Here is a 24,352-nt window from a genome sequence, read left to right on the forward strand (position 1 = left end):
GCTGCCTTTACCCTGGCGTGAAAATCACAAGAGATTTGTGCGTTGCGAAACGCACAAATCTCGCATAAATATGAGCCCCGTTCTTTCAAATGGGGTCATACACATGAGCGATATTTTCCTGCATGACACCGCGATGCAGCATGTTCCATCTGGCTGCGTGATCTCGCATCATACCCCCATTGTTCTAGCACCTTCCCTATTGAACTCAATGGGAGAATTCCGCGATTCACACCTGCCGATATACGGCGTCTCTCTCTGCAGGGGGAGGAGGCTGGAAGAGGCGGGAGGCGGGAGCAGTGCTCTGAGCTCCTGCCACCTCTCTGCCTCCTCTCCACCCCCTGCACTATTTTCAATGAGAAGGGGCCGGACAAGGCGGGGCCAAGTTACCAGAATTAGCTCCGCCCCACCCCACCTCCCCTCATTACAAATAGTGCAGAGGGGCGGAGAGGAGGCAGAGAGGGGGCGGGAGCTCAGTGTAATGCTCCCGCCTCTTCCAGCCTCCTCCCCCTGCAGAGAGGGACGCCGTATATCAGCCGCCATGAATACGAAGCCCATATACGGTCGCCTGAAATAGCCCTTAGGGAGACCGCACATTTGCATGTTCTATTCTAGTGTGAGACTCGCATGAAAATAGGATTGAGTTTCTTCTGTCTCACAACATTCATGTAAATTGGGGGTCTATTTTCATGCGCCCCACAACGCAACGGTGTAAATCCGGCCTCAGGCTAGTTCCACATGGGCGATCATGATTTTGCTGATTTTTTTCCCGAGGTTTTTGAGTGTTGGCCCTGCTTTTTCTCGCAAAATCATCACTTCTGCTCGCAATTTTCTCACGCGATTTTGTTGCAATTCCTTTGTGAACGTCAATAGGCCTTCTAATGTTAAACTCACATCGCAATGCAAGTCTGTTGCTATAAAAAGGAGTCTCCACAGGCAAACATTGGAGATTAAAAAAAAAATCGTACATCGCAGAAAGATAGGGCATGCCACAATTTTTTGCTCTCGCAACATCGTATCAGTGAAAAGATCGCAGATGGGAAGGAGACCCTTGTAAATCATTGGCTTCATAATTTGCTGACTCTCGCATCACGCAGAAATCGCATGAATTTCATGTCTGTGTGAAACTACCCTAAGGGCTCCTGCACACTGGCGATATCGCCCTCGCAGTCCTTCTGAAAACCCCAGGATGCAAGGTGTTTTTACAAGTGTTCAGTCATATGGATAATCAAATGGTGCAAATAACGTACCACTTTTCCTGCGCCAAAACATCCCATAGCACCCTTGATCGGAACATTAAAGAGGGTCTTTGACTGCAGTACTGGGGGGGGGGGGGGGGGGGGAGGGGGAAGTTATTGAAATAGAATTTTTTAAAAATTTTATTGCCCCTCATCAGTAGGTTTTATAGCCACTGTGCAGTAGGTTGCTGGTTTTGCCACTGAGAGGCCTAGAGACTGACTCAAGGGGGCTGGTGTTCCTCATTTCCCCCATGCGTTTGTATTCATGCTTGTTGCTCTGTGGGTGTGAAGAGTCCTGTTCAGTTCTGTATGCGTTCCATGCTGCGTTAGTGTGAACGTGTCCTGTGCTGCTTGCATCGTTTACCATCCCTGGGCTAGTTAGGTCCTTAGGTTTCAGGGGTGGGGGGAGAAGGGTCCCTACCGGGACGATCGCCCTGCGTACAGGCAGGCTTCCTGGGGTAGTCTCAGAGTAGGGACCCACGAGATGAGGACCCTTGAAGTGGGCTTAAGTATCTTAGTCAACATACAAACGAATTCCTCATACATCTTTAGTTATTCCATCTGGCTGTGTGTGCGTCAGGTGAGTGTTTTGAGCATTTGTCAGTTAGTGGTTTAGGTCAGTCCGCATGGATGGAGTTCGTTCGCAGATTATGTAAGAAATGGACGTAACATGGCTTGTAAAAGGTCTGACATTGTCTTGCAGGAACATTTCCTTCCAAGGTGACACTGGGACAGGTATTTTTCAATCCTTTTACTTGTATATTTCATTAAAGAGCATGGATGGCCCTACAATCTGTTTTTTGGAATGCAATCAAATATATATCCCACACACTTAGGCTGCATTCCCACGAACGTATATCGGTTAGATTTTCACGCCGAGCCGATATACGTTGTCCTCGTGTTCAGGGGGGGGGGGGGGGGGAGAGGATGGAAGAGCCTGGAGCAGGAACTGAGCTCCTGCCCCCTCTCTGCCTCCTCTCCACCCCTCTGCACTATTTGCAATGGGGAGAGGCGGGACAGGGGCGAGGCTAATTCTCATCCCTTAGCCCACACCCCCACCCCCCCATCCCACTTCCTCTCATTGCAAATAGTGCACAGGGGCGGAGAGGAGGCAGAGAGGGGGCAGGAGCTCAGTTCCTGCTTCTGGCTCTTCCATCCTCCCCCCCCCCCTGCAGAGAGAGACAACGTATTTCGGCTTGGCGTGAAAACCGAGCCGATATACGTTCATGTGAATGCAGCCTTAGGGTGTATTCCCACTAACGTATATCGGCTCGGTTTTCACGCTGAGCCGATATACGCTGCCCTCGCGGGGTGGGGTGGTAGGATGGAAGAGCCAGAAGCAGGAACTGAGCTCCCACCCCCTCTCTGCCTCCTCTCCCCCCCTCTGCACTATTTGCAATAGGGAGATGCGGGCTGCAGGTGGGGCTAATTCTCAGCACTTAGCCCTGCCCCTGACCCACCTCTCCCCATTGCAAATAGTGCAGAGGGGTGGAGAGGAGGCAGAGAGGGGGCAGGAGCTCAATTCCTGCTCGTGGCTCTTCCATCCTCCCTCCTGCACACGAGGACAACGTATATCAGCTCGGCGTGAAAACCGAGCCGATATACGTTCGTGGGAATGCAGCCTCAGCCCAACAGAGAGACAAAGTACAATTTGCCCATTTACCTTTCTTTAAAATCTTTTTGCTTTTCAATGGCTGCTGTCTATTGTTTATCTCCGCGTGTCAGGAGTCCAAGAGGCCTACTTTACCATTTTAACAGATAAGCTGATCCACATAATTTCAGAGGTTCAGATATATGTGAAGTCCTCACTGACTTGCCACTAATTCTCTAACTTTCTGGTGTCATACAAACTTGAAATTTGGCACAACCCTTCTTTAGGTCCTAAATAGTAAACGTAAAAGGAGTCAATTCTATTATTCAATGCCAGTTGCAAAAGCAAGTGCACCCCTATGTAATAAATTTTGTGCTAGTACGACACCAGGAAGTTAAGCATGTGCATTCTATAGGTCCTAAATAGTATAAGTAAAGGGAGGGGGGGGGGGGGGGGTCACTACTTGATTTGATGCCAAGTGCACCCCCTTTGTAATGTAACTTCCCTGGTGTGGTACAAGCGTGAAACTTGGCACAAGCATTCTTTAGGTCCTAAGTGAGGAAAGTGGAAAGGGTGGCACATTCTGTAGAGTAACATCGGTACATGCAGCCTGAGGAGAATCTAAAACACTCCTATGTGTACACATTTTATGCCTTGGTTCCTCTAAAGTAACCTCGGCTACATAAAGTTTATGTAAACACCTGTATCAAATTAAGTTGGGTGAATATTTATATTTGCCTATTCAAACTATATACCTGGCAACTATCAAACTGGTGGGTGGACAACCCCTAGCAGGTGTTGAGTTCTGTGCTGATCACTTTTAATAGTGTACTCATGGGTTAAGCCTCATTCACACGAACGTGTGCATATATAGGTGCGCACAAAGCTAGGGCGCCCATGTATGTGCAGACACACGCAGAGACAGGTCTGTGCAGCATTGCTTTCAATGGGACCATGGCTGTGGCCAATCACAGGCAGCACTCAGCTGTCATTCAATGAATGGCTGAGCACTCAGCCAATCAGATAGATGTTTCAGCAGGTAGGGATTTTAAATTGGCACCAGCTGAAAGAACTTCATTACAGTGGTGGGACCCAATTGGCTAGATGTGCCTGAGCCCCAGAAGAGTTTTTTTTTAGTACACAAGCTGGGAATAATTTTCAAGGAAGGGCTTATATTTAAAGCCCTTCTCAAAAAAAAAACAAAAAAAACAAACCCCCACACACTGCAGGGGTGCTAGCATCCTACTGGTTTCAATGGGTCCGGTGGTACCATTGAAAGCAATGGCAGAACATCACGACCCTCTGCCACAGCTGAGACAGGGAATTCTTTATTTCCTGTGCTGAGTCCCATTGTCACTGACCACAGTGCTGTTAGTATTTAGTGACAAGGGGACTCTTTGGGGAATATTGATTTATACCATGTACCTATGGTCCATGCACGTTTTAAAGATCCTTGTGTTTGCACGCCTGTAAAAACAGACAAGTTAACACGTCATAGGAAACCCAACAGTTCTAATAGACATGGTTTTGTGCGGACATATGTATGCTTGTCTGAATGAGGCCTTAGTGATACTGCAGTCAAAAAAAGAAAAACAAAAACTCATGGCTACCTGAGAACCAGACTATAGCTCACCATTTATACTTTGAACTCCATTATAGAGACATTCATATTTAAAAGTGTAACCACTTTCCATAAACTTGATATGGCAGATGTTTTGACTGCTGGGGGATCTGGTTGCTGAGATGGCCATTGGTAGCTGGACCAGAGCAAGTGAAGCTTTCGGGAAGTCAATGAGCAGAGACAGTGGTCAGCAGGTGCTCTCCAAGAACAACCTTTATACTTTCCTGCTTGTTTAGAGACCAAGCCCATTTTCACCCAGTGAGCTGTGAGTGTTTGGATACGTTTTTAATGACAGGAGGGGTCTCAGCATCCAGACCCCCAGTGAATAAAAACACAACATGTTCCCATGACGTCTCAGGAGTTTTTGGTGAGCTGTTAAATCAAAGTTGTGTAGCAGATCCATTTATTGCATAACTACTAACTAGAGTTCAAGCTCTATTGAAGAGGATTGACAAGTTACATTTTTTTATAGTCACTTTATTCAAGTATTTACAGTTGACACTGCTTGTTTCTTCTGTCTTCTAGACAAGCACAGATAGAGGTAAATACCCAGAAGGCACACCATAACAATTAGACCAGCAGCTGTAGCTCCTTCTAGCCAAGTCAGGGCATCTCCAAAACCGAGGCGACCTGGTGAAAGAAACATTAGACTGAATACTTAGACCAGTTATAGCATATCAGTGAAGAGTTGGTTTCCAATATAAAGAACCAGTTCCCTGTCGAAGGGGTTAAGACAAACTAAAAAAACCTAGACTTAATACCAAGCAACCATGTCAACTTTATCCAGTTATTTCAGGCTAGAGATCCAATGACAGTCTACAGGCTTCTGGGCCAGTCTCCTAGAGACCTGCAGACACTTTGGGCACCACGAGTTGGGAGTTCTTTATGCCAGTTTGAAGTCCACCCCATTCATCAAGGTTTATACAATAAGGTGTCATTTAATTGTTGGGTCTAAACTACTGACTTCTGAGGAGACTGAGGTCCCTTTTTACCTGCTCAACTGTTCATGTGCCATCTCCACTTCCTGCAGCCTTGGAGTACCAGGCCATTAGTGTGCAACTTGAATCTTGGTCACCAGAGACCTGTTAATCTCAATTTTTTTTATTCTTCATAGATACACGAGCCGTTGACAGTGGCTTTGGAGTCAGCACCATGCCATTTTTTAACCAAGTGGGAAGTGCTACTTGTCATGTATGGTGACATCTGTGGCAACTTACGTTCTTCCTCATGGACAGCTGTATCGGTTTTATCCTCTTCAGAAGAAAATATAATAGGACCTTGAGAAGTGACTGTTGTAGGAGCATCTTCTGGGGCCCGTGATGCCACCATTCTCTCTGCAAGACAAGTTCCATGTTATTCCCCCAGACTGGCAAGCACAAGAGATAGCGTAGCATAAGCACCAATGATGATCAGCAGAATGGGTTTCAGAAGCACTACAGAGTTGAAGCCAGACCAATTACTGTTCCACCTACTTTGTCTTTGGGCGCAGTTCACGGAGCATGACTCCCCAGCAGATGGAACACATACTGAAGCGCTGCAGTGGAAAAATACCTGTAGGACCACAAAACAAGTCATTGGATGCCACTTGTCGCATCACACAATGAACTCCTGGTTTCAGGTTTGTTCATTTGGGACATTAGTTTAAGATGCTGCTGAGTTTTATAAGAGCTGAAATTTATACTATCCAAGGTTTGTCAAGATCAGCAGTGACTGGTATAAATATACATAAAGCATAATTGGGTGAATGTTAGAAGTGGTGATGCAAACTGCCATTTAAGGGAAGATTTGCAGATCAAGGTATGCTGCAATCTGACAAGGTGTCCAGACTTCCAGTCATTCTAGCAGAAGCTTACCAAGCCATTCAGAGCAGTCTGGGTGCTGGAATCCACAAAGGTGAAGGTACTAACAATGAAGCGCTTGTAGTGTGCTGGGAAAGAGATGCCCTGTGAGGAAGGGCCAACAGGAACCAGCTGGGTCAGGTAGTTGTCTCCACTGTATGGGCAGCTGAGAAGAGAACACAATATCAAGTTACACCACGGTAGAAGAGTTCTTGTATTTTGTTCTTCATTCAGCCCTCACCTGTTGGTCAAGATCAGCCATTGAGGGTCATCAGTAGGCACAGGAGAATTGGTGGCCCAACAGTTGTTCAAGACCAGAACAAGGCTTGGATCAGTTTTCTGCAGAATCCGAACTTCAACATGCACCGGATCTCTTAATACCCTCTCAATAGGATAATCTTGGTCTGTGTAGTACGAATTATACTGGAAATCTGCAAGACAAGAGTTATGGAAGAGTGGTCTTCAAACATGAGATTCAACTCACACCAGTCTAGAGCCACCCTTTGGTTACTAGTGAGCCAACCTACACTAGTTGCCTGCCAAACCAAGTTTTGTTTCATACGACATTGAAAACTATGCCACCTGGCAGGATCGATCTTCAGCAATTGCTTAAGGCAAGTTCCCAAGTTAGATTTATGGGCAACTCCAGCTACAAGTTGTACTAATATAAAGAAAAAAAAGACCCTTTGCAGTTTACATGCCAACTCAAGAAGTTGTGATTTGAGGGCAAGTCTTTAGATGAGCCACCTACCACCTTTCCAGTGGTTAGGCGATAAAGGGGTATTCTAGTCGAAAGGCTTAGTTCCTGATGCACATTACCCTCTGGCTAGCTTTGAAGCCAAGCTCATGCACCAGCTTGACCATCATACATTGAGCAAGTCAAATTCTGATGCACCAGCCAGGAGTTACCTTCAGCTATTCTCATCTCCAAGAGCAGAGGTCCAGAGGTAGATACCGGCAGAGGTGGTGGAAGAGTGAGAACCTCTACTTGCAGAGGGACAACGTCAGTGTGTGAATAGCTGCAGCGTACCGTCACCCTGGAGGAAGAGCAGGAGCATCTCAGGAAGCCATCCATAATACTTGTAGTCCTGACATCAATCAAATACTCAGCTTACCGCATTGTACTGTCTCTAGTGATGGATCCTGACTGCCGGGTTGTTACAAGGTTGGTTGCCACAAATGTGTTTTCATATACTACAGGCATGTTCGGCTCCTGTTAAACCAAAGCCACCGGTGTCAGATAGTCAGATGTATTCTATGCAAGAGCTACATGTGAATCATACAAAATCCTGCCAACAAGCATCTACTGCAGATCTAGAAAATAGGTGGTACCAGTCTATTTTTTGCAGTTGAGGCAGGTTTTGCAATACACATGTTGGATTGTACATTTTTGCTCACCTGGTTGGCAGCCCCACAGGACAGCGGGAACTGGTATGCAATGAAGGAGTCAGTTCTTGTTACTCTCAGATTTGGGCAGGAGTTGGAATCCACATCAACCACACGTACAGAGTCCAAGATCAGGGGCGGGGTGGTCAGGTCTTTTGACATGGCAACCACTATGTTGCTGTCAGTGCAGAGGGCAGTCACTAAGAAGAGGAAAGTCAGACTGTTAAGGCAGCTACTTTATGTACAGTGGGAGTCTAAAAGCTCTTGGACCTGGGTACAGAAGTCCAGCTTAGGCCCCCACTGCAGCAACTTAGCACATGGTCCATGTTCTGTGCCTCTTAAAGGGGATGTCAGTTTTCCTTTACCTTGATAACCTCTTTAAAGACAGAAGCCCATGTGACAGTCAGGATGTAAAAAAGTGCCAACAGTGCAGTGGTCTATGTTTGAACTGCAGGTGCAGCTCCCATTAAATTCAATGGAAGTTGCCCTGCAGTACCAACCTGGGCCACTGCACTATGGTAAACGTTGTCTGCTTCCTTGGCTGACCAAAGACAATGGCACTAGAAAGCAACTGATCGGCAGCGATCTCAGTGAGCGGTGCAGCCTTGTTGGTAATCAATAGCAAGAGAAAAAAAAAGTCCTGAAATATGCCTCTGAAGCAAAAGAGCCCCCTTTGTGCCCCTATAGAGTAATAGAGCACATCTGCACCACTTTACAGCTAGAGTGGAGGATGACGCTACAACCCTCGAGGAATTGAAGACAAGCAGGTCTACCATTTAGTCACCTGACCACCCCTTAAATTCTTATAAATCACACAACCCCTTTAAAGATGGAAGTTATTAATTACAGATTCAAAGTGTAGTTTGTGCCTCGTACCTACTGTCCCATGTAAGACACATTGCCAGCCCCAAGATTATGGCTGTGAGGAGAAGAACTGTATTATATGGCCAAGACTCACATTTCTTCCCATAGTAGCAGCGCAGTATAAGATCATACTGAGAAAAGCAGCAGCCAAGTCCTTCACAGATCTCTCTAGATACCGAGTCCTTGGCGCACTGCAGACGCTCCTCTCGCTGAACTGAAGTGCATTCACCTGGACTCGGAGCATCCATAGCTGGAGAGAGGAGGCACAAGTTACAGTAAGTTTTGTAGGACTCCAACAGATCATGAAACAATATACTAATCCTGCTACATTAAGGTTTCATTGAGTAAAAAGCTCAACTAGATGACCCATCCTGAGGTTGGACCATCAGTAGTAGACTGGCATGGTCTACTGAACAAGACCCTCACCATTAAGCTCTTCTCTGGGCTGATTGCTTCCTGCATAAACTGAATCTATATATAAGTTAAACAGCTCAATTCTCAGGCTTTTTTAATACAGGCAAAATTCCCATTCACTTCAATGCCTGCAATACCAAGCCTGGCCACTGCAGTTAGAACAGAGCTGTCTGCTTCCTACAGAAATAAGTGCATCAGCCCCTAGGACAGCTGATCAGAGGGTGTTCCATGTGGCAGACACTCACCGATCTATTAATGGTGTTTCCTGATGATAGACCTGCAATGTTATACAACTAGACAACCCCTTTAATAGAAGACATTTATACAATGTTGACCAAGTCAGGGCACTGCACAGACATTTACCTAGAAGAATGGGGCATGCAAGATCCTTCTTGTGATACTTGTATTTCCCATCATGAAGAATTTCTTCCAGAGTGATAGTCACCACGTAGTTTTCATTCTGCAATTATAAGACAGTTTCCCTGTTGGTGCCCCAGAAGTCACAAAGCTCTTGGCACAGACTATATGGAGTGAAGGGTTCTCCAGCCAAGATCATTGCTGGGCAACTTCTAGGTCTCCATTATACAGTTATTAGGAGTCCACAGTCTATGCAAGAGTTCTAGATGTCTTCTCAGCTTACCTCTTCCCGCACATAACAGCCATCAAAAGCAGAACCAACCACCAGCGAGCCGTCAGACGTCTGTCCAATCCAGGTTCCACAAGTGGAGTCGTTGTGAAGATAATGAGGTTTTCCGTTCTGGTCTAGAATTGTTACAGTTGGTCATCCATCATACATGTCATTGGTTAAGCATATCAGTAGGAGTTTCTTGGAATGACAAGACAGTGGCGGGGTAGATAACCCCTCAACAAGGTACAGGACGATGACGTTAACACTAACCATCACCCATACACTGCACCAAATCACCAACAGGGGTCAGAGAAAACTCCCATTCCCATTTAACCCTTTCCATGCCACCAGTGTGACCTTAGCATGTCAAAGGCTGACAGAGGGGGCTCCATCACACATGGGGTTCATGTGATGTAACCATAGGGGGTTGCTGAGGAGTACAATCATCTCCAGGTCTCAGGGGCATAACTAAAGGCTCAGGGGCCCAGGTGCAAAAGTTCAGCTGGGCCTTCCTTCCTCCATCCATACGTACTCATACCAGAGGCATAACTTGAAGATTTGGGGTCCCAATGCAAAATGCTTTATTCATACTACTGGGCTCGCTATATAGAGAAGCTAGGCCTTATGGACCCCCTAAGGGTCCTGGGCCCAGGTGCAACCACATCCCCTATAGTTACACCCCTGCCAGGTCTGCCTCAATGGTGGCCTATGAGGATCAGTTTCATAGATAATGTTAGTACACTGCAATACTGAAGTATTTAGGGGATTATACTGTATACATAATCAGGATGTGATCTTCACATCCCCTAGTGGGAGAAGAGTTTAACAAAAAACAAAACCTGCACACAGACATTATAGGACTTACCAATAACCATCAGGGCAAACACAGCATCCTGCAGGACGGACGGGAGAGAAAACTCCATGGCTTCAGCTCCGCAATGCAGACGGGCAGGATCCTCCCAATAGTCCTGAAGAGCCCCTACTAGAGACCCCAGCCCATAGAGCCACAGCCCTACTACAAGCCCCACACCTGCCCTTGCCAAACCCATCCTGCCAGCAGCTGCCCATCCCACCCTCTGCCATCACCAGAGCTTTATACCCTGTGATTGCCCCCGAAGCCGCTCTGTGATAGGACAAGCGCTAAAGTGACTTCAGCTGCCAGTTGTATCACTAATGACTTCTATCATCAATCAGCACTCACCAGCTTAACCCCTTCAGAACTGATGTAGCTGTGGTCTTACATATCACCGCAGGCAGGGGGGCCCAAGCCTTTTTGCCTCCTGAGGGTACATTCACACGAGCGAGCGCGATATCGGTCCAAGAAACTCAGACTAATATCGGACATGTAAAATTGCATTGTTCACTGCAGGTATGGTGAGATTTGCGTGACAATCGCATCGCACGTATTTTCAATAGGAAAAATGAAAAATCGCATCACACTTGCATGTACATGTGAGCGCAATGTGATTTTTTTCTCACCCATTGGAAACAATGGGCACGATTTCTGCGAATAGAACAGACTGGGATTTTTCTATCTTGCAGCTTTGCTATACGAGAAAAATCGTAAATCTAGCTAGACCCATGAAAACAATGGGGTCTACTTCAGTGCGAGTTTTGAGCATCTCACAACACGCAAGAAACTCGCTCATGTGGCTGCACCCTGAGAAAGTGTGAAATAGCCCCCCCTAGCAAGAAAGACCCTCTCATTTTACACACATTTGAACCATTAAGACTTGTCTTCACTGACAGAGTAGTAGTGCCCCCAGTAGTGGCTCCAATAGTAAGTGTCCATCTTAGTGGCCTCAATCATAATAGTAACCCCCTTAATGGTCCCAGTAGTAATAGTGCCCCCTGTTAGTAGCCCTAGTAGTAATAGTGACTCCTATAGTGGCCCCAGTAGCAATAGTGCCTAGAGATGAGCGAGCATACTCACTAAGGGCAATTACTCGAGCGAGTATTGCCCTTAGTGAGTACCTGCCCGCTCGGAAGAAAAGGTTCGGGTGCCGGCGCGGGTGACAGGTGAGTTGCGGGAGTGAGCAGGGGGGAGCGGGGGGGGGGGGGGGTGAGAGTGAGAGAGAGATTTCCCCTCCGTCCCCCTCCCCCCCCCCCCGGCTCTCCCCCACCGGCACCCGAATCTTTTCTTCCAAACGGGCAGGTACTCGCATAAGGCACTGCTCGCTTGAGTAATTGCCCTTAGCGAATATGCTCGCTCATCTCTAATAGTGCCCTATTACTGGCCCTAATAGTAAGGGTGAAGTCACACGAACGTATATCGGCTCGGTTTTCACGCCGAGCCGATATACGTTGTTCTCCTCTGCGGGGGGGGGGGGGGGGGAGGATGGAAGAGCCAGGAGCAGGAACTGAGCTCCCGCCCCCCTGTCTGCCACCTCTCTGCCCCTCTGCACTATTTGAAATGAGGAGAGGTGGGACGGGGGCGGGGGCTAATTCTCTAGACTTAGCCCCGCCCCCACCCCGCCTCTTCCCATTGCAAATAGTGCAGAGGGGCGGAGAGGAGGCTGAGAGGGGGACGGGAGCGCAGTTCCTTCTCCTGGCTCTTCCATCCTCCCCCCCCTGCACACGAGGACAACGTATATCGGCTCGGCGTAAAAAACCGAGCCGATATACGGTCATGTGACTTCACCCTAATAATGACCCCTCCATAGTGGCTCAGTAGTAATAGTGACCTCCATGGTGGTCCCAGTAGTAATAGTGTCCCTCATAAATAACGGACCCAATTGTCATAGTGTCACTCCTACTGGCCTCTGGCCTGGCAGCAACCCGACAAACAACCCACTCACCAAGCATGCAGCTCTAGTCCGCTGCTACTGTGACCCCTGTCTTCACTCCCCAGCGTCTGCAAGTAGGAATGCAGACCCTGGGTGAAGAGGATAAGGGTCATATCAATGGAGCCCATCAGCTGACTGGGGCTGCAGGCTGGATGAGTGAACTACTTGTTAGGTAAAAATACGTAATTAACCGCTGGATGGCAACCTGCCGCCTTTCTGAGGTTCTGCAGACTCGGCATCGGGTGGCAGACTCAGGTCGCCTCATGGTAGGAGTCTGCAGGTGCTGCATTGCAGTTATCTCGACAGGTTGAGGTGCCGTTGCAATAGCATAAACAACTGCATTGATAAGACACATGAGTTTTTTCTGGGTTTGCAGTGGTTTTCAATGTGGATGTGGGGATCACAGTGCACGGGGGTTTAGGAGGGGAAAGGGACCTGGGCTGCAGGTATTCAGGAGGGGAAAGGGACCCGGGCTGCAGAGTCAGCACAACAGTCGGGCCCCAATTTTAATTTTATTTAGTCTGATTAATAACATTAAAAAAGTACATGCTCTCCTCCCTTGTTCTCCTCAGCAGCTGTAGTCACTGCCACTGTCTCCGCAGGACTTCCAGCACAGGGCATTATTACTGATTGGAAGTAAAAGAGGGCATTATTATTGACTGAAGTTAAAAGGGGAGTATTACTAAATGGGGCAAAAAAGGGGCATTATTGCTATCTGGGGCACTTCAGATGGAGAGTTTGCGTAGAAGTGTGGAAAAAGTAGTGAGGCTGCTGGGAAAGCGAGGAGCCAAAGATGTCTGTGTGTCATTAAGCAGAGACAAGCCCTTCTATCACGGCCAATGCAGAGACAGAAAGGGGGCCCACTGGGGCTTGATCGCCTGAGAGCCCACATAAACCTAGAGCCAGCCCCGCTTGCTCCACGCTAAACACAGGCGGAGCTCCTCTGATGGGCACGCTGGGCAATCAGTAGTTCTCTGCCTGCGTTTTGCAGGGTAGAAACACCTGTGTAATAGCAATAGCATCCTTATCTTAGGCACGGACTCTACGGTGATTTTTATGATTATCGTACTTGAATTGCTGTAGATCACAGTGCTTTCTCATTGCCGCTGATGATAACTACTGTGTTTCCCCGAAAATAAGACAGTGTCTTATATTAAGTTTTGTTCAAAAAGGTTTAACTTTTTTACATGTATAGCTGCCTGGACACTATTTAAATTGCCTTTTTAAATTAACTGTTAGCAGGGCTTAATTTGGGAGTAGGGCTTATATTTCAAGCATCCTCAAAAAGCCTGAAAAATCATTTTGCGTCCTCAAAAATTCTGGAAAATCATGCTATGTTTTATTTTCAGGGTATGTCTTATTTTCAGGGAAACGGGGGTACTATGCAAGAAAAAAATCTGGATGATTGACACCAAAATATATTACAATAGAAATGGCTGAACTTTAATATATATTGCATCTCTATATATCAGGCCATTTTCAAATGAGTACATTACAGCCCCACTTATGTGCTTGTAATATGGATGAGTAAAGAGGGGGTGCGTGAAGCACCATATTCTGTGACAGCTTCATGTTATTAGATTCTCAGTATGGAAATTCTGCGTTGATTTGTAATGGTACCAGTGCGACCTCTGGTGGTTGTTTTCAGGTACAGCATTTCATATATGTTAGTATTACTATATTACACGAGATTCCCATTGGCTGTGGGATGACACGAGAGATATCAGGACATCTGGAGGTCACACACGTGACATCAATAATCACGCCGGCGTGGACGGTGTGGTCTTTACGCTATGGAGTACTGGAAGAAGGTTGGTATCCTGATGGGTGCTGTATCATGCCTACAGGTTCTTCCTATTGCACTAATGCTCAAATGCAAGTGGGCTCACTATCAGGCCTATGGCCCAGTAGAGGAGCTATGTACTCGAGCTCCAGAACTGCCCCCGTGGGAAGAAGATGTGGCCCCTTAAAAAAGCCTTAGACAAATGGAAGGCCGATGTTAAATCCCCATTCCTCTGAACTTAGGGCAGGCCCCAACACTACCTCAAGGTCCCTCCTGGCCGGAGCATGGGAGAGCAAAACTGAGGAAGGTGGGGGTCCAAGTTTGGGGGACAGCCCAGGGCCTATGGTTTACGTAATCCAACACTCCGTGTCAGCTCAACTGAAGTACAGTGCAGTCCATACAATTCTGTTGGCACCATATGCATGCTTTCACGTTCGGCAGTGAGCCCGCGACCGACCATAGTGTCATTGGCAAAAGCCTTCTGGAGTTGGAGCCTGCGCACAAGATGTTCTCTGCCCATATGCTGGGCTAAGATCCTACAAACTGGTACAATTGCAGTAAACTTCAACTTGACTTTTTTTCTGTTGAGTCAATTTAAAGTTAGTTGCAACTGTACAAAAAGCAACATTGAAAGTTTGTTGGATAACTCAAAATAGAGAGATGTCTAGACGTCTCCTGGGGTACAGCCTATGCAGAGCCTGTTGCTAATCTTCACTCGTGCCACACACTTCTTGCCCTTAAGCATCTGTCCTAGACAAATCCCTCTAAAGCCATATTTACGCGGTGAGATCCTCAGGTGTGACTCACATCGCACAGACACCCCGGCCAAATGCGGGAGACTGCGCATAGTAAGTCCTATCCTCATGCGAGACTCACATGAAAATAGGACATACTGCAATTTTTCAATGTGGTCCATTGAAATACTGGATTATTAGAACGTGCAAGTTCTGTGTGTCTCACATTCCTACAGAACTCGTCAATATTCTGTACCTTATGATGTCGAGAGACCCTTCAGGCCAGCAATCTTCAGCTCTGATTTGCAGATGGGATCAACCTTAAAAGGGTATCGATCGCTTGCCATGGCAGCCTGGGGCCTGCTAAAGGCCCAAAGGGCTACCATGGCTGATTACTGCCTGTCATAATGTGGTAAAATGCATTACTACGATATTGCATTATACTCTAGGAGATCAAATGGTCGCAAGTTCCCCATGGGGACTAAAAAAATGTTAAAATGAGTTTAAAAAAACATTTTATTAATTATTAGAAAAAATAAAGTTATAAAAGTAAAAAATTTTTTTTTACCATATTTATAATAAAAAAAAAAAATTTCGTATTACTGCATCCATAGAAGTCAGATCTATTAAATCTACTAACGTACTATCGATCCCACATTGTTAGAACTGTAATTTTTTGGTCACCCCATCTCCAAGAAAAAAAATGTCATAAAAAGCTATAAAAAACATCCTATGTACTCCAAAATGGTACCAATAGAAACTACAGGGCATCCTGCAAAAAACAGGTTCTCACTAGAGATGAGCGAGCGTACTCACTAAGGCAAATTACTCAAGCGAGTATTGCCATTTTCGAGTACATGCCCGCTCGTGCCAAAAGATTCGGGGGCGGCGGGAGTGAGTGGTGAGGAACGGGGAGGGAGATCTCGCTCTTCGCCCGCCCCCCCCCCCCCCCGCTCCCCCATGCTCACTCCCGCAACTCACCGTTCACCCCCGGCGGCCTCCGAATCTTTTGGCACGAGCGGGCATGTACTCGAAAATGGCAATACTCGCTTGAGTAATTTGCCTTAACGAGTACACTCGCTCATCACTAATCCTCCCACAACTCTGTCGAAGGAGAATTTAAAAAGTTAGAGTGGTCAGAAGATGGCAACAGAAAATAATTAGTTTTTTCCAAAAAAGAAGACCCCCCCTCCCCCCAAGGATGATGGAATTGCATTTTTTAGCCATTACAATTCATTTAGAAATTTGTAAAAGTTTTTCAGTAGAGTATATGGTACATTAAATAGTAACACTGAAAAATACAACCCGTTCCAAAAAGAAGTCCTCAGACATGAACGTCAATGGATGAATTAAAGAGTTATCATTTTTTGAAGTTGGAGAAGAAAAGAAAATAAGGAAAAAAAAGGGGTTAAAGGGATTTATTAGTCCCCAGGCATTAGCCTGGCTTGGATTGGGTACTGTAAGGGCTCCTACCTACTTGTGTTTTTGTAACGCTGCAAGTGTGTGGGAGCCCTAAGAGGTAATTTTGGCAAGATGGCACAGAGTCAATAATTGAGAACCTGAAACTTGGTTGGAAATGAGAATTTAATGACACTTTAATGCAGCAGATACAACATGACTCCACCGTGTATATAACGTGAACCAGTCTGCCGGACATGGCCAACAGAAGGACAAGTTTTACATTTTCTCTAACTCTTTGTGTCATAAGAGACTAATGCATCCTGCATGTCTCATCCTTGGCTTCTTGCTCTGGTGGTAGATGTTGGTGCGAGGACGGTGACCCTTGTGGTTACAGACGTGCTCCCCTGTAAGTTTTGGGCTGTGCAGGTATAAATGCCATCATCCACGGCACGAGATTCATCGATATACAAAATACTCTCCGACTGTTGCATTAATTGTCCTCCACGTCTTGTCTGTGAAACGTTCTCCCGGACATAAGGAGGTCTACCGATCTGTAGAAACACGGAACTGTGAGTCTGAGGCTGCGCAGAAGTTCTAATGAGGATTTCTGGCTATGGCTTGTATACTATAGCACATAATATCATCTCCAACCTGCGGCTCTACAATACTACAACTCTCAGCATTCCCAGGGCTAAGAATTATTCAGTCCTCTTTACCTGTTGTCCTGGATATTCCCATGTGAAGTCCACTTTGATCTCCAGCTCACCTAGAACTGTACAAGTAACTACAAAATTCTCTCCCGCTCGCGCTGACTTCACTGACGCTTCAATGGTGGGTTTAGGTGGAGCTGATGGGTCTGCAAAAGTATAAAAGCTTGACATATATATTACTATACACTTAGTAAAGTTATCAGTGTCTTAGTGCAACCTGGAGTGAACTACCATACTGTACAACACCTTTTAAGATGACATTTCGAGACCATGTACTGGTTTGATGGTCCACAGAGTCGATATGGTTGGATATTCCCTGCGGACATTCCAGATACCCCTTGGTACCTATGCTATACAATGTATTCTCCATGAATATGGAAATGCAGCTCCAAATTACAGATCCATGCAATATGGAGCCATAATACATACGTATGATGCCTCTGGTCAGGGCTACATGGAGACTTTTTGTAGCACAACATGCCAACCATAACGGTCAAAGGGAAACAGAGAGTATGTGTAGACAGGACAAAATGGCGAAGCATTCCCCCAGAGGTTGGATAGCAAATGTTAACCCAGGGGGCAAGCATACAACACAGGCCCAAGAGTGGGAGCCCTACTTTAGGTTATGTTCACACTTGGTGAATTTGCTGCAGATTTAGGTGTGAACCGCAGCAGATTTCATCCCTTCAATCGAAGAGATAAAATCTGCTGCAGATCCACAAAGTCCACGTTAAAGTACGCTGCAAAAGGGGCAAATTTTGACACAGATTTTTGGTGAGGATTTGTTGCAGATTTTCGCACTGCGGAAAATCTGCTATGTATGGATGCACCCTTGGGGCTTGTTCACACGGGCATGGAATTCACGCAGCTGTTACCTGCGCAAAAAAAATCGCAACTCTAACTGCATACAAAATTGTCTGAACGGGCGATTTTCCTGCGCTGAAGTACCAAGCTTCAGCCGTGATCTTTCCACGATGAACGGGAGGGACTGATAAAATGTGCTGCTGGAGAGAGATGAGGGGACTCCATGGGGCTTCCCTTCATTTCCCGGGGGGTTCCCTTCATGGCCGGGGATTCCTTTCATCTCCCCTGCTGGGGAACCCCTCCAGCCATGCTGCTGTGGAACCCCTTCATCTCCCTTTGCTGGCCGGCTGGCATAGTCTCCCATAGGAGTCTATGGAGGCTTCTGCACTTTGCGAACCAAAGATAGGTCAGGAGGACCTATATTTTCACGCAGACTCAGGCAAAAGTCTCTTACTAGCAGCAGAAGCACTTCTTTGAAGTGCCATAAGAAGACTGGTAAGCTAATTTTTTCTTTCCTTCTTCTATGTAAAGGTAAAGTCCCCTGGTGCAATCACCAAGTCATGACTGACTCCTAGGGTGATGTCACGTCGTGACATTTTCTTGGCAGACTGTTTTTGTGGGGTGGTTTGCCATCGCCTTCCCCAGTCATCTTTTACCCCTAGCTTATTTTACGGACCTCGGATGGATGGAACGCTGAGTCAACCTTGAGCCGGCTACCTGACCTCTGCGGGGATTGAACTTGCAACCTTGAGATCATGAGCGAGAACTTAGGACTTTAAATATAGGGGCAATTCCCACACTGCTGATCACAAAGGTCACCGTCTGCTTTTCGTTGTCATTGCATAGGGATGACATGTCTGGTGCCAACTGACCATAGCAGTCAATGACTGATTGCAGCAAAGATCTAGAACTATGGAAACCATATTAGCAATGAAGCCAGCAATTGGCTGCCAAGGTCACTTGGCTTGATTTTCATTTTGTTTCGTGTTACATTTTAGAGGTCACCCTTGTAGGGTTGGCCTAATGTGGTTTTCTATGGAGTTTGGTGGCACATGATAAAATAACTTACAGTGTACATATATCAGCATGTACTTAGTTGACATCTGCCGAAGGTTTCCGAGCTCTGCAATGCAGAACAGTGATCCTGCAAGAGACAGCTGTGGTTGGTATATGATGAATCCCTTCTTCACATCGAAAGCAATCTTCGCCCCATCCACAGGGATTTGTTCTGGTGGGAATTCTCTATGCAGAGTGACCTTGGCCAACGGGTTGGTGACCTGGCATGGAAGTAATGCTGGCTGTCGTGTTCGAAGCTGGATAACCACATAGTAGTCCTCTGTCGGGACAAAGAGGTCCTGAGGATCTACACGAAAAGATTTAGAGAAAAGGATGTAAGTGTATGGGCTCAACAATCAAGCGAAAACAGTGTGGCATCAATTAACCTTACGTGATGGTGTTTCCTTTCATTGTAATGTTACGATCACATAGCATATTTACACTGACCACATTCATGGAGCCCGATTGATCCAATGTATGTCAAAAGAATGTCCCGTTGGCATACTTCAGGGCGGTATGTGGTGGCATACCCTTTTTTCAGCTATGCTGAAAAGGGTAGTAGACCATACTTTCAGTGCAGAACATCCTACAAAACCGAACTAGGGTTCTAGGTTCAACTCCAGGGACATAGGAGTACAGAGGTAATATTTATACTTGGACTCTGGTGCTTAAGGGAGACCAAAGTCCTTGCTGCCACAAAGCAAGACACCAGTATTCTAAATGGCACATGGTAGGTGGGGGCCCAGTTACGAATTTGGCATTGGGATCAAGGAACTTTTGTTCAAAGCTGAACAAGAACATGATCTATGTGGAGTTTCTGTACTTTCCTAATTTCTATCTAGTTGCTGCCTTTTGACCAGAACCAAGTCCTCTCTTTCATTAATTGTAGACATACCGAGTGGGTTGTCTAGAAAAGCTCACCTGTGACAAACACAAAGGTCTTGCCAGTTTTCTCTTCTCCATCATGGCAGTCATGTCCATCGCACTGGTAACCCCCACAGCTGAATTCCCCCGTATCGGCTGCTGAAGCGTTTGCAAGAATGAGTTGACTATAACGTCCGAAGTGTTTAAGCCTGAAATAAAATGCATCTATGAGGGACCAAGCAGCCTCCATGTGTGACTTTCTTTGGTTGACAGAACATAACATCTCAGTAGAACGTTGCAGTCTATAGGGTATATGCATGATATTGCTCATGGGGAATCAAAATGCTACCAAAACCTAATTGGGGTTGCTCATAAATGCCTTGCATACACATACACATGGTTTTTCCAGTTTGGGTCTTGGACCAGTTGACATCTCAGCACATATAGAATTTTGTTTGACCCCCTACAGTGGTTGTGGTCTCAAGTCCTAGGACCAATAACCCAACGCGTGCCCTTTCCAAATAAAGCAGTCAAATGGCTTCCTTTGATGTAACTTGGATGCTTGCCCAGGCCAAACACCTGTGTTAAGGGGGTAGATTGTTCCTCGTGACCAAGGAGAGCACTCATCATATTAATGATGGTCGCCCAGAGCTGACTACTTCCTGCCATAATGTGACTTCCATGAATAGTGCATGGCAAAGTTAGAGGAAACTGAACATGATGAGCGAGAAAAAAACTTGACATTTTCAGATTCTTGTCACAGTAGGATAGAACTGGGGAGGTAAATAACCCTCTGGATATCAGGTACAACACAATTAATTCCTCCAATTACCCTAGATCACCAGAACTGTTTTCATGATTTTTTTCAGCAACTGTAGACCACCAAGGATGTTACTATTCCCTAATTTACCACTCTAGACCACCAAGGGTATTACCATCAACCAATTCACTACCCTAGACCACCAGGGTTATTACAATTTTCTGAATTACTACTCTAGACCACCAGGGGCATTACCATTAACTAATTTACTACCCTAGATCAGCAGGGTTATTACCATTCACCGAATTACTACTCTAGACCACTAGGAGAATTTCTATTAACTTCTTTACTGCTCCAGAGTACCAGTACCATTCATAATGTTTTTGTTTGAAAGGTGGGAGTTTAAGTGACATGGTCAAGCACAAAGCTCCTTTTGCCCAAGGGCTGCTATTCCACTGCTACTTTGTTACACTCCTGCTAACACATGCTAGCTAGAGATGAGCGAGCATGCTTGTTTAAGGCTGCTACTCCATCAAGTAACAGTTTTATTGAGTAACTGTGTACTCGCCCAAACAGCATGCGGGGGGGCGGGGGGGGGGGGGGAGCGGGAGGGAGCAGGGGGGAGAGTGAGAGAGATCTCTCTCTCCCCCCTGCTGCCCCCCCCCCCCCCCCCACATGCTGCTCGGGAAAGTAAACAGTTACTCGGTAAGCCCTACGCTTCCACCAAATAATAGAAATAAAAGGTGCAGAAAACTAAAATATGGTCATAGTATTTACTTTGTAGCTCTAGCAATCATAGAAGGGTAAGGTAAAGTCCCCTAGGGTGACGTCACATCATGACGTTTTCTTGGCAGACTGTTTTTGCGGGGTGGCTTGTCACTGCCTTCTCCAGTCATCTTTACCTCCCCACCAAGCTGGGTAGTCATTTTACCAACTTTGGAGGGATGGAGGGCATCCCCCGCTTGGGTCAGATAGCCGACTCAAGGTTGAACCTTCAGGTCGTGAGCAAGAGCTTAAGGCTTCATTTCTGCACCCTTAACACTCTGCGCCACATGGGGCCCTTAATTATAGGAAGTGGTCCTGCTAATTGACTGGTAGAAAATGCGCAAGAGGAATGATATGATGCTGCCAATCAAGACTTTATACCAAGAGGGAATCCCATTTGAATTAAACCATAGCATCCTATCTATGCATTACATAACACTGATGATACCATTGTTTTACTAATTCTACTTACTTCAATCTTCCCTCATCATCCTCCTGCAGGTAAGGAGGATAGTTCCAGCGTACAGAGGTGCCTTTACAGCGGAGATCCAAGGTCTGACCAGCTTTTATGGTCACTGTGTCACCAACCTGTTGAATCCTTCCTGTCGGCAGAACCTGGGACAGAATAGACCCAGCTGCTTGGCCCTGGAAGGAAGGAGTACCAGGCTTAGGCTTGGGCTGACGTTTGATGGGTTCCTGTTTGGGCTTCTTTGTGGTAGATTTGGTTGACACCCCAAGGGCTACTTGCTTTGTTGCCTTTTTATTTGCAGTCTTTTCCGGTCTTTGCTTGACATCACATTCAGCTGAGAATGCAGTGATGGTGAAATATATTAAAAACTGTAAACCGTGCAAACTTCTTGCCACTTTTACCAATTTTATATGCATGTCGATATTTATTTAAACAGGGTGTTTCTGGGTAGTTTTGGGAACATTCTTAGGCAAACTGGTGTCAGGATTTGAAGGAAACCTGTCACCACCTATGAGTACCAAAGAAAGTTATGGTGCTCATAGGGCAGGTCCCGAGGAGTCCGGGGATGTACTTTTTATACTTACCCAGTCCCCATTCCCACTCGATCACCTGTGAAAGCCGCCGCAGACAGTGCAGCAGACTCATCTCTGCAGACTGCACGCATGTCCTCCCATTGTTCTCTATGAGAGTGTATCTGTAGATACGTCTGCTGTATTGTCCATGCACTGACCTCCGCAGGTGATAGTGTGGCAATGAGGTGCTAGGTAAGTATAAAAAGTATGTCCCTGGACTCCTGAGAACCATAATGACCCTACGAGTACCTGGAACAGGCCGACTCTCTAATGAGGCTTCCCAACTTTCCCTTGATGGATGATGTTGAATTTCAATGCTTGACCCTTTTGTTCTTTCTGGAGATAAGCCGCCAAAGGAGTCCAGAGGAGCTTTCACCACTACCCCCATGAAAAAATCATGAATGATCAGGTGCACCCAGCTAACCGAGGGTCCGAACTCAGGGCATCATACGCGGGTATAATTCTTAAAGTTTGGATCCAAAGACCCGTGGTTAGGCTGGGATACACTTCCGAATTCCATACTTTAAACTGATGGTGCAGAAGACAATGTGGACAAGCTTTATCTGTTGGCTAAATGAGTATTCGGCCAACGGCTACTGAAGGTGTATCAAGTAGTGCACAGTATTGCATGAGTTATGTAATTCTACCTTCTTAGAGCAAAGTGTTAACCTGAATGAAACAGGTAGTGAATACAAATATATATATATATATAAAATAGTCAACTCTTAGGATTTTTTAAATCTTGTACATTGTGCTCTATGGCGGACGCCGTTGGAGGAAACGTCCATGAGTAACGCAGTTTCATTGGGCTGCAGGACACACTACTACTATTCAAGTGAACAAGGCCTGAGAAGTACAAAGAACGTACAGTACTATGGCTTTCAGAGTTTCACAAGGAGGTCCAGTTATACATTTGCGAACCTTGATACAATTATCCCTCTGTCCCTATATTAGATGTGTGCATAGAGCTCGGATGTAGATGAGCTATAGTATCGGGAATGGGGGGGAACAGATGAGGCAGAACTTACCTAGAAGTAAGAGGCTCGGTAGTAGGATCAGCAGCAGTTTACAGTCCATGACTAGTTCTGCAAATTCCTCTCCAGAGTGAGAAATTGTGTGTACAGGATAGCTATGGAGGGTCACAGGATTCCTGCCAGGAGGAGGGGAGGTGCCCGGAGGGGACATTGCAGGGAGGTGGTGAGAAGGAAAGAAGAGGTGGGATTGTATGGAAGGATGAACTTTATAAAGTTCAGGTTATTTCAGGAACTTGCTGGAAGGAACCTTGGGAGTCTGCGAACAGGATACATGTAGCCAAAATGACATAAAAAACTGTTTTAGCCGAGTAGTAACATTTTAGAGACTGAGTGCTCATGTGTGCTCAAGACCATGTATGGTTGGATGCAAGGGTCATTATGGCCCAGATCACTGTGTGTAACCATATCCAACCCTAGCCTTTGGGCTGTCACATTTGTGTGCCTGTATTATAGCCTCAATTCCTGGCCCGAGAGCAGAGCTAGTGAGCCATGCCTAAAAGCCCTGGCCTGACCATGGGTCTGATGACAAATAATGCTGTCAGCTCAAAGTATTATTGAAGGGGCTGTGGTGCTCATCCAAGCACTGCGGCCACTTCAAAGTTTACATTTAGATATGAACTTGTTTATACTCAACGCTGTACTTTTCGTAATGGCCTTTCTGAGTACTGTAGGCTTGTCTAATTGAAGTGGATAGAACTGGAAGAAGTCTTCATGGCGGTCTGGGCAAGATGGAAAAGTTGATAACTACAATCAGAGAAGTCATCATGTGTGAGTCACTGGAAGTAACTCTACCGTAATCACTTATTTGATCTTCACAATGTGTGGAATTGGCATCTACAGCTATATGGGCACTGTATGGTAGTAAGATTGGTCTTTGTACAGCAGTGTTATTCAGTAACAGTTTGGTGGGATTATTTAGTCACTATGTGGTGATAACAGTAGTGGTGATGATGCGGTGGAATTTTTTGGGTCTTGTATAGAGGTATCATTGGTAATACTTCAATAATATTTCAACATTTGGGTCCCCACTTTTCATT

The 24,352-nt window shown here is 46.1% G+C and overlaps 2 protein-coding genes across 2 annotated transcripts; both read right to left on the bottom strand.

The window, feature by feature from the left end:
- Positions 1-4,269: 4,269 nt before the first annotated feature.
- LOC136609908 (zona pellucida sperm-binding protein 4-like) lies at positions 4,270-10,626 on the bottom strand. The gene is made up of 13 exons (XM_066589194.1): positions 10,443-10,626; positions 9,590-9,711; positions 9,313-9,409; positions 8,630-8,785; positions 7,684-7,871; positions 7,401-7,498; positions 7,195-7,322; positions 6,527-6,716; positions 6,301-6,451; positions 5,920-5,998; positions 5,665-5,781; positions 4,941-5,077; positions 4,270-4,293 (listed from the first exon to the last, which is right to left on the bottom strand). The coding sequence occupies exons 1-13, from the start codon at positions 10,624-10,626 to the stop codon at positions 4,270-4,272; spliced, it is 1,671 nt and encodes a 556-aa protein (XP_066445291.1).
- Positions 10,627-16,446: 5,820 nt separating this feature from the next.
- Positions 16,447-23,413, bottom strand: LOC136610219 (platelet-derived growth factor receptor-like protein). The gene is made up of 6 exons (XM_066589458.1): positions 23,310-23,413; positions 21,713-22,043; positions 19,773-19,924; positions 18,865-19,158; positions 16,998-17,137; positions 16,447-16,832 (listed from the first exon to the last, which is right to left on the bottom strand). The coding sequence occupies exons 1-6, from the start codon at positions 23,356-23,358 to the stop codon at positions 16,611-16,613; spliced, it is 1,188 nt and encodes a 395-aa protein (XP_066445555.1). The 5' UTR covers positions 23,359-23,413; the 3' UTR covers positions 16,447-16,610.
- Positions 23,414-24,352: the final 939 nt, after the last annotated feature.

The sequence above is a fragment of the Eleutherodactylus coqui genome, chromosome 2 (assembly GCF_035609145.1).
Source record: "Eleutherodactylus coqui strain aEleCoq1 chromosome 2, aEleCoq1.hap1, whole genome shotgun sequence".
NCBI lineage: Eukaryota > Metazoa > Chordata > Amphibia > Anura > Eleutherodactylidae > Eleutherodactylus > Eleutherodactylus coqui.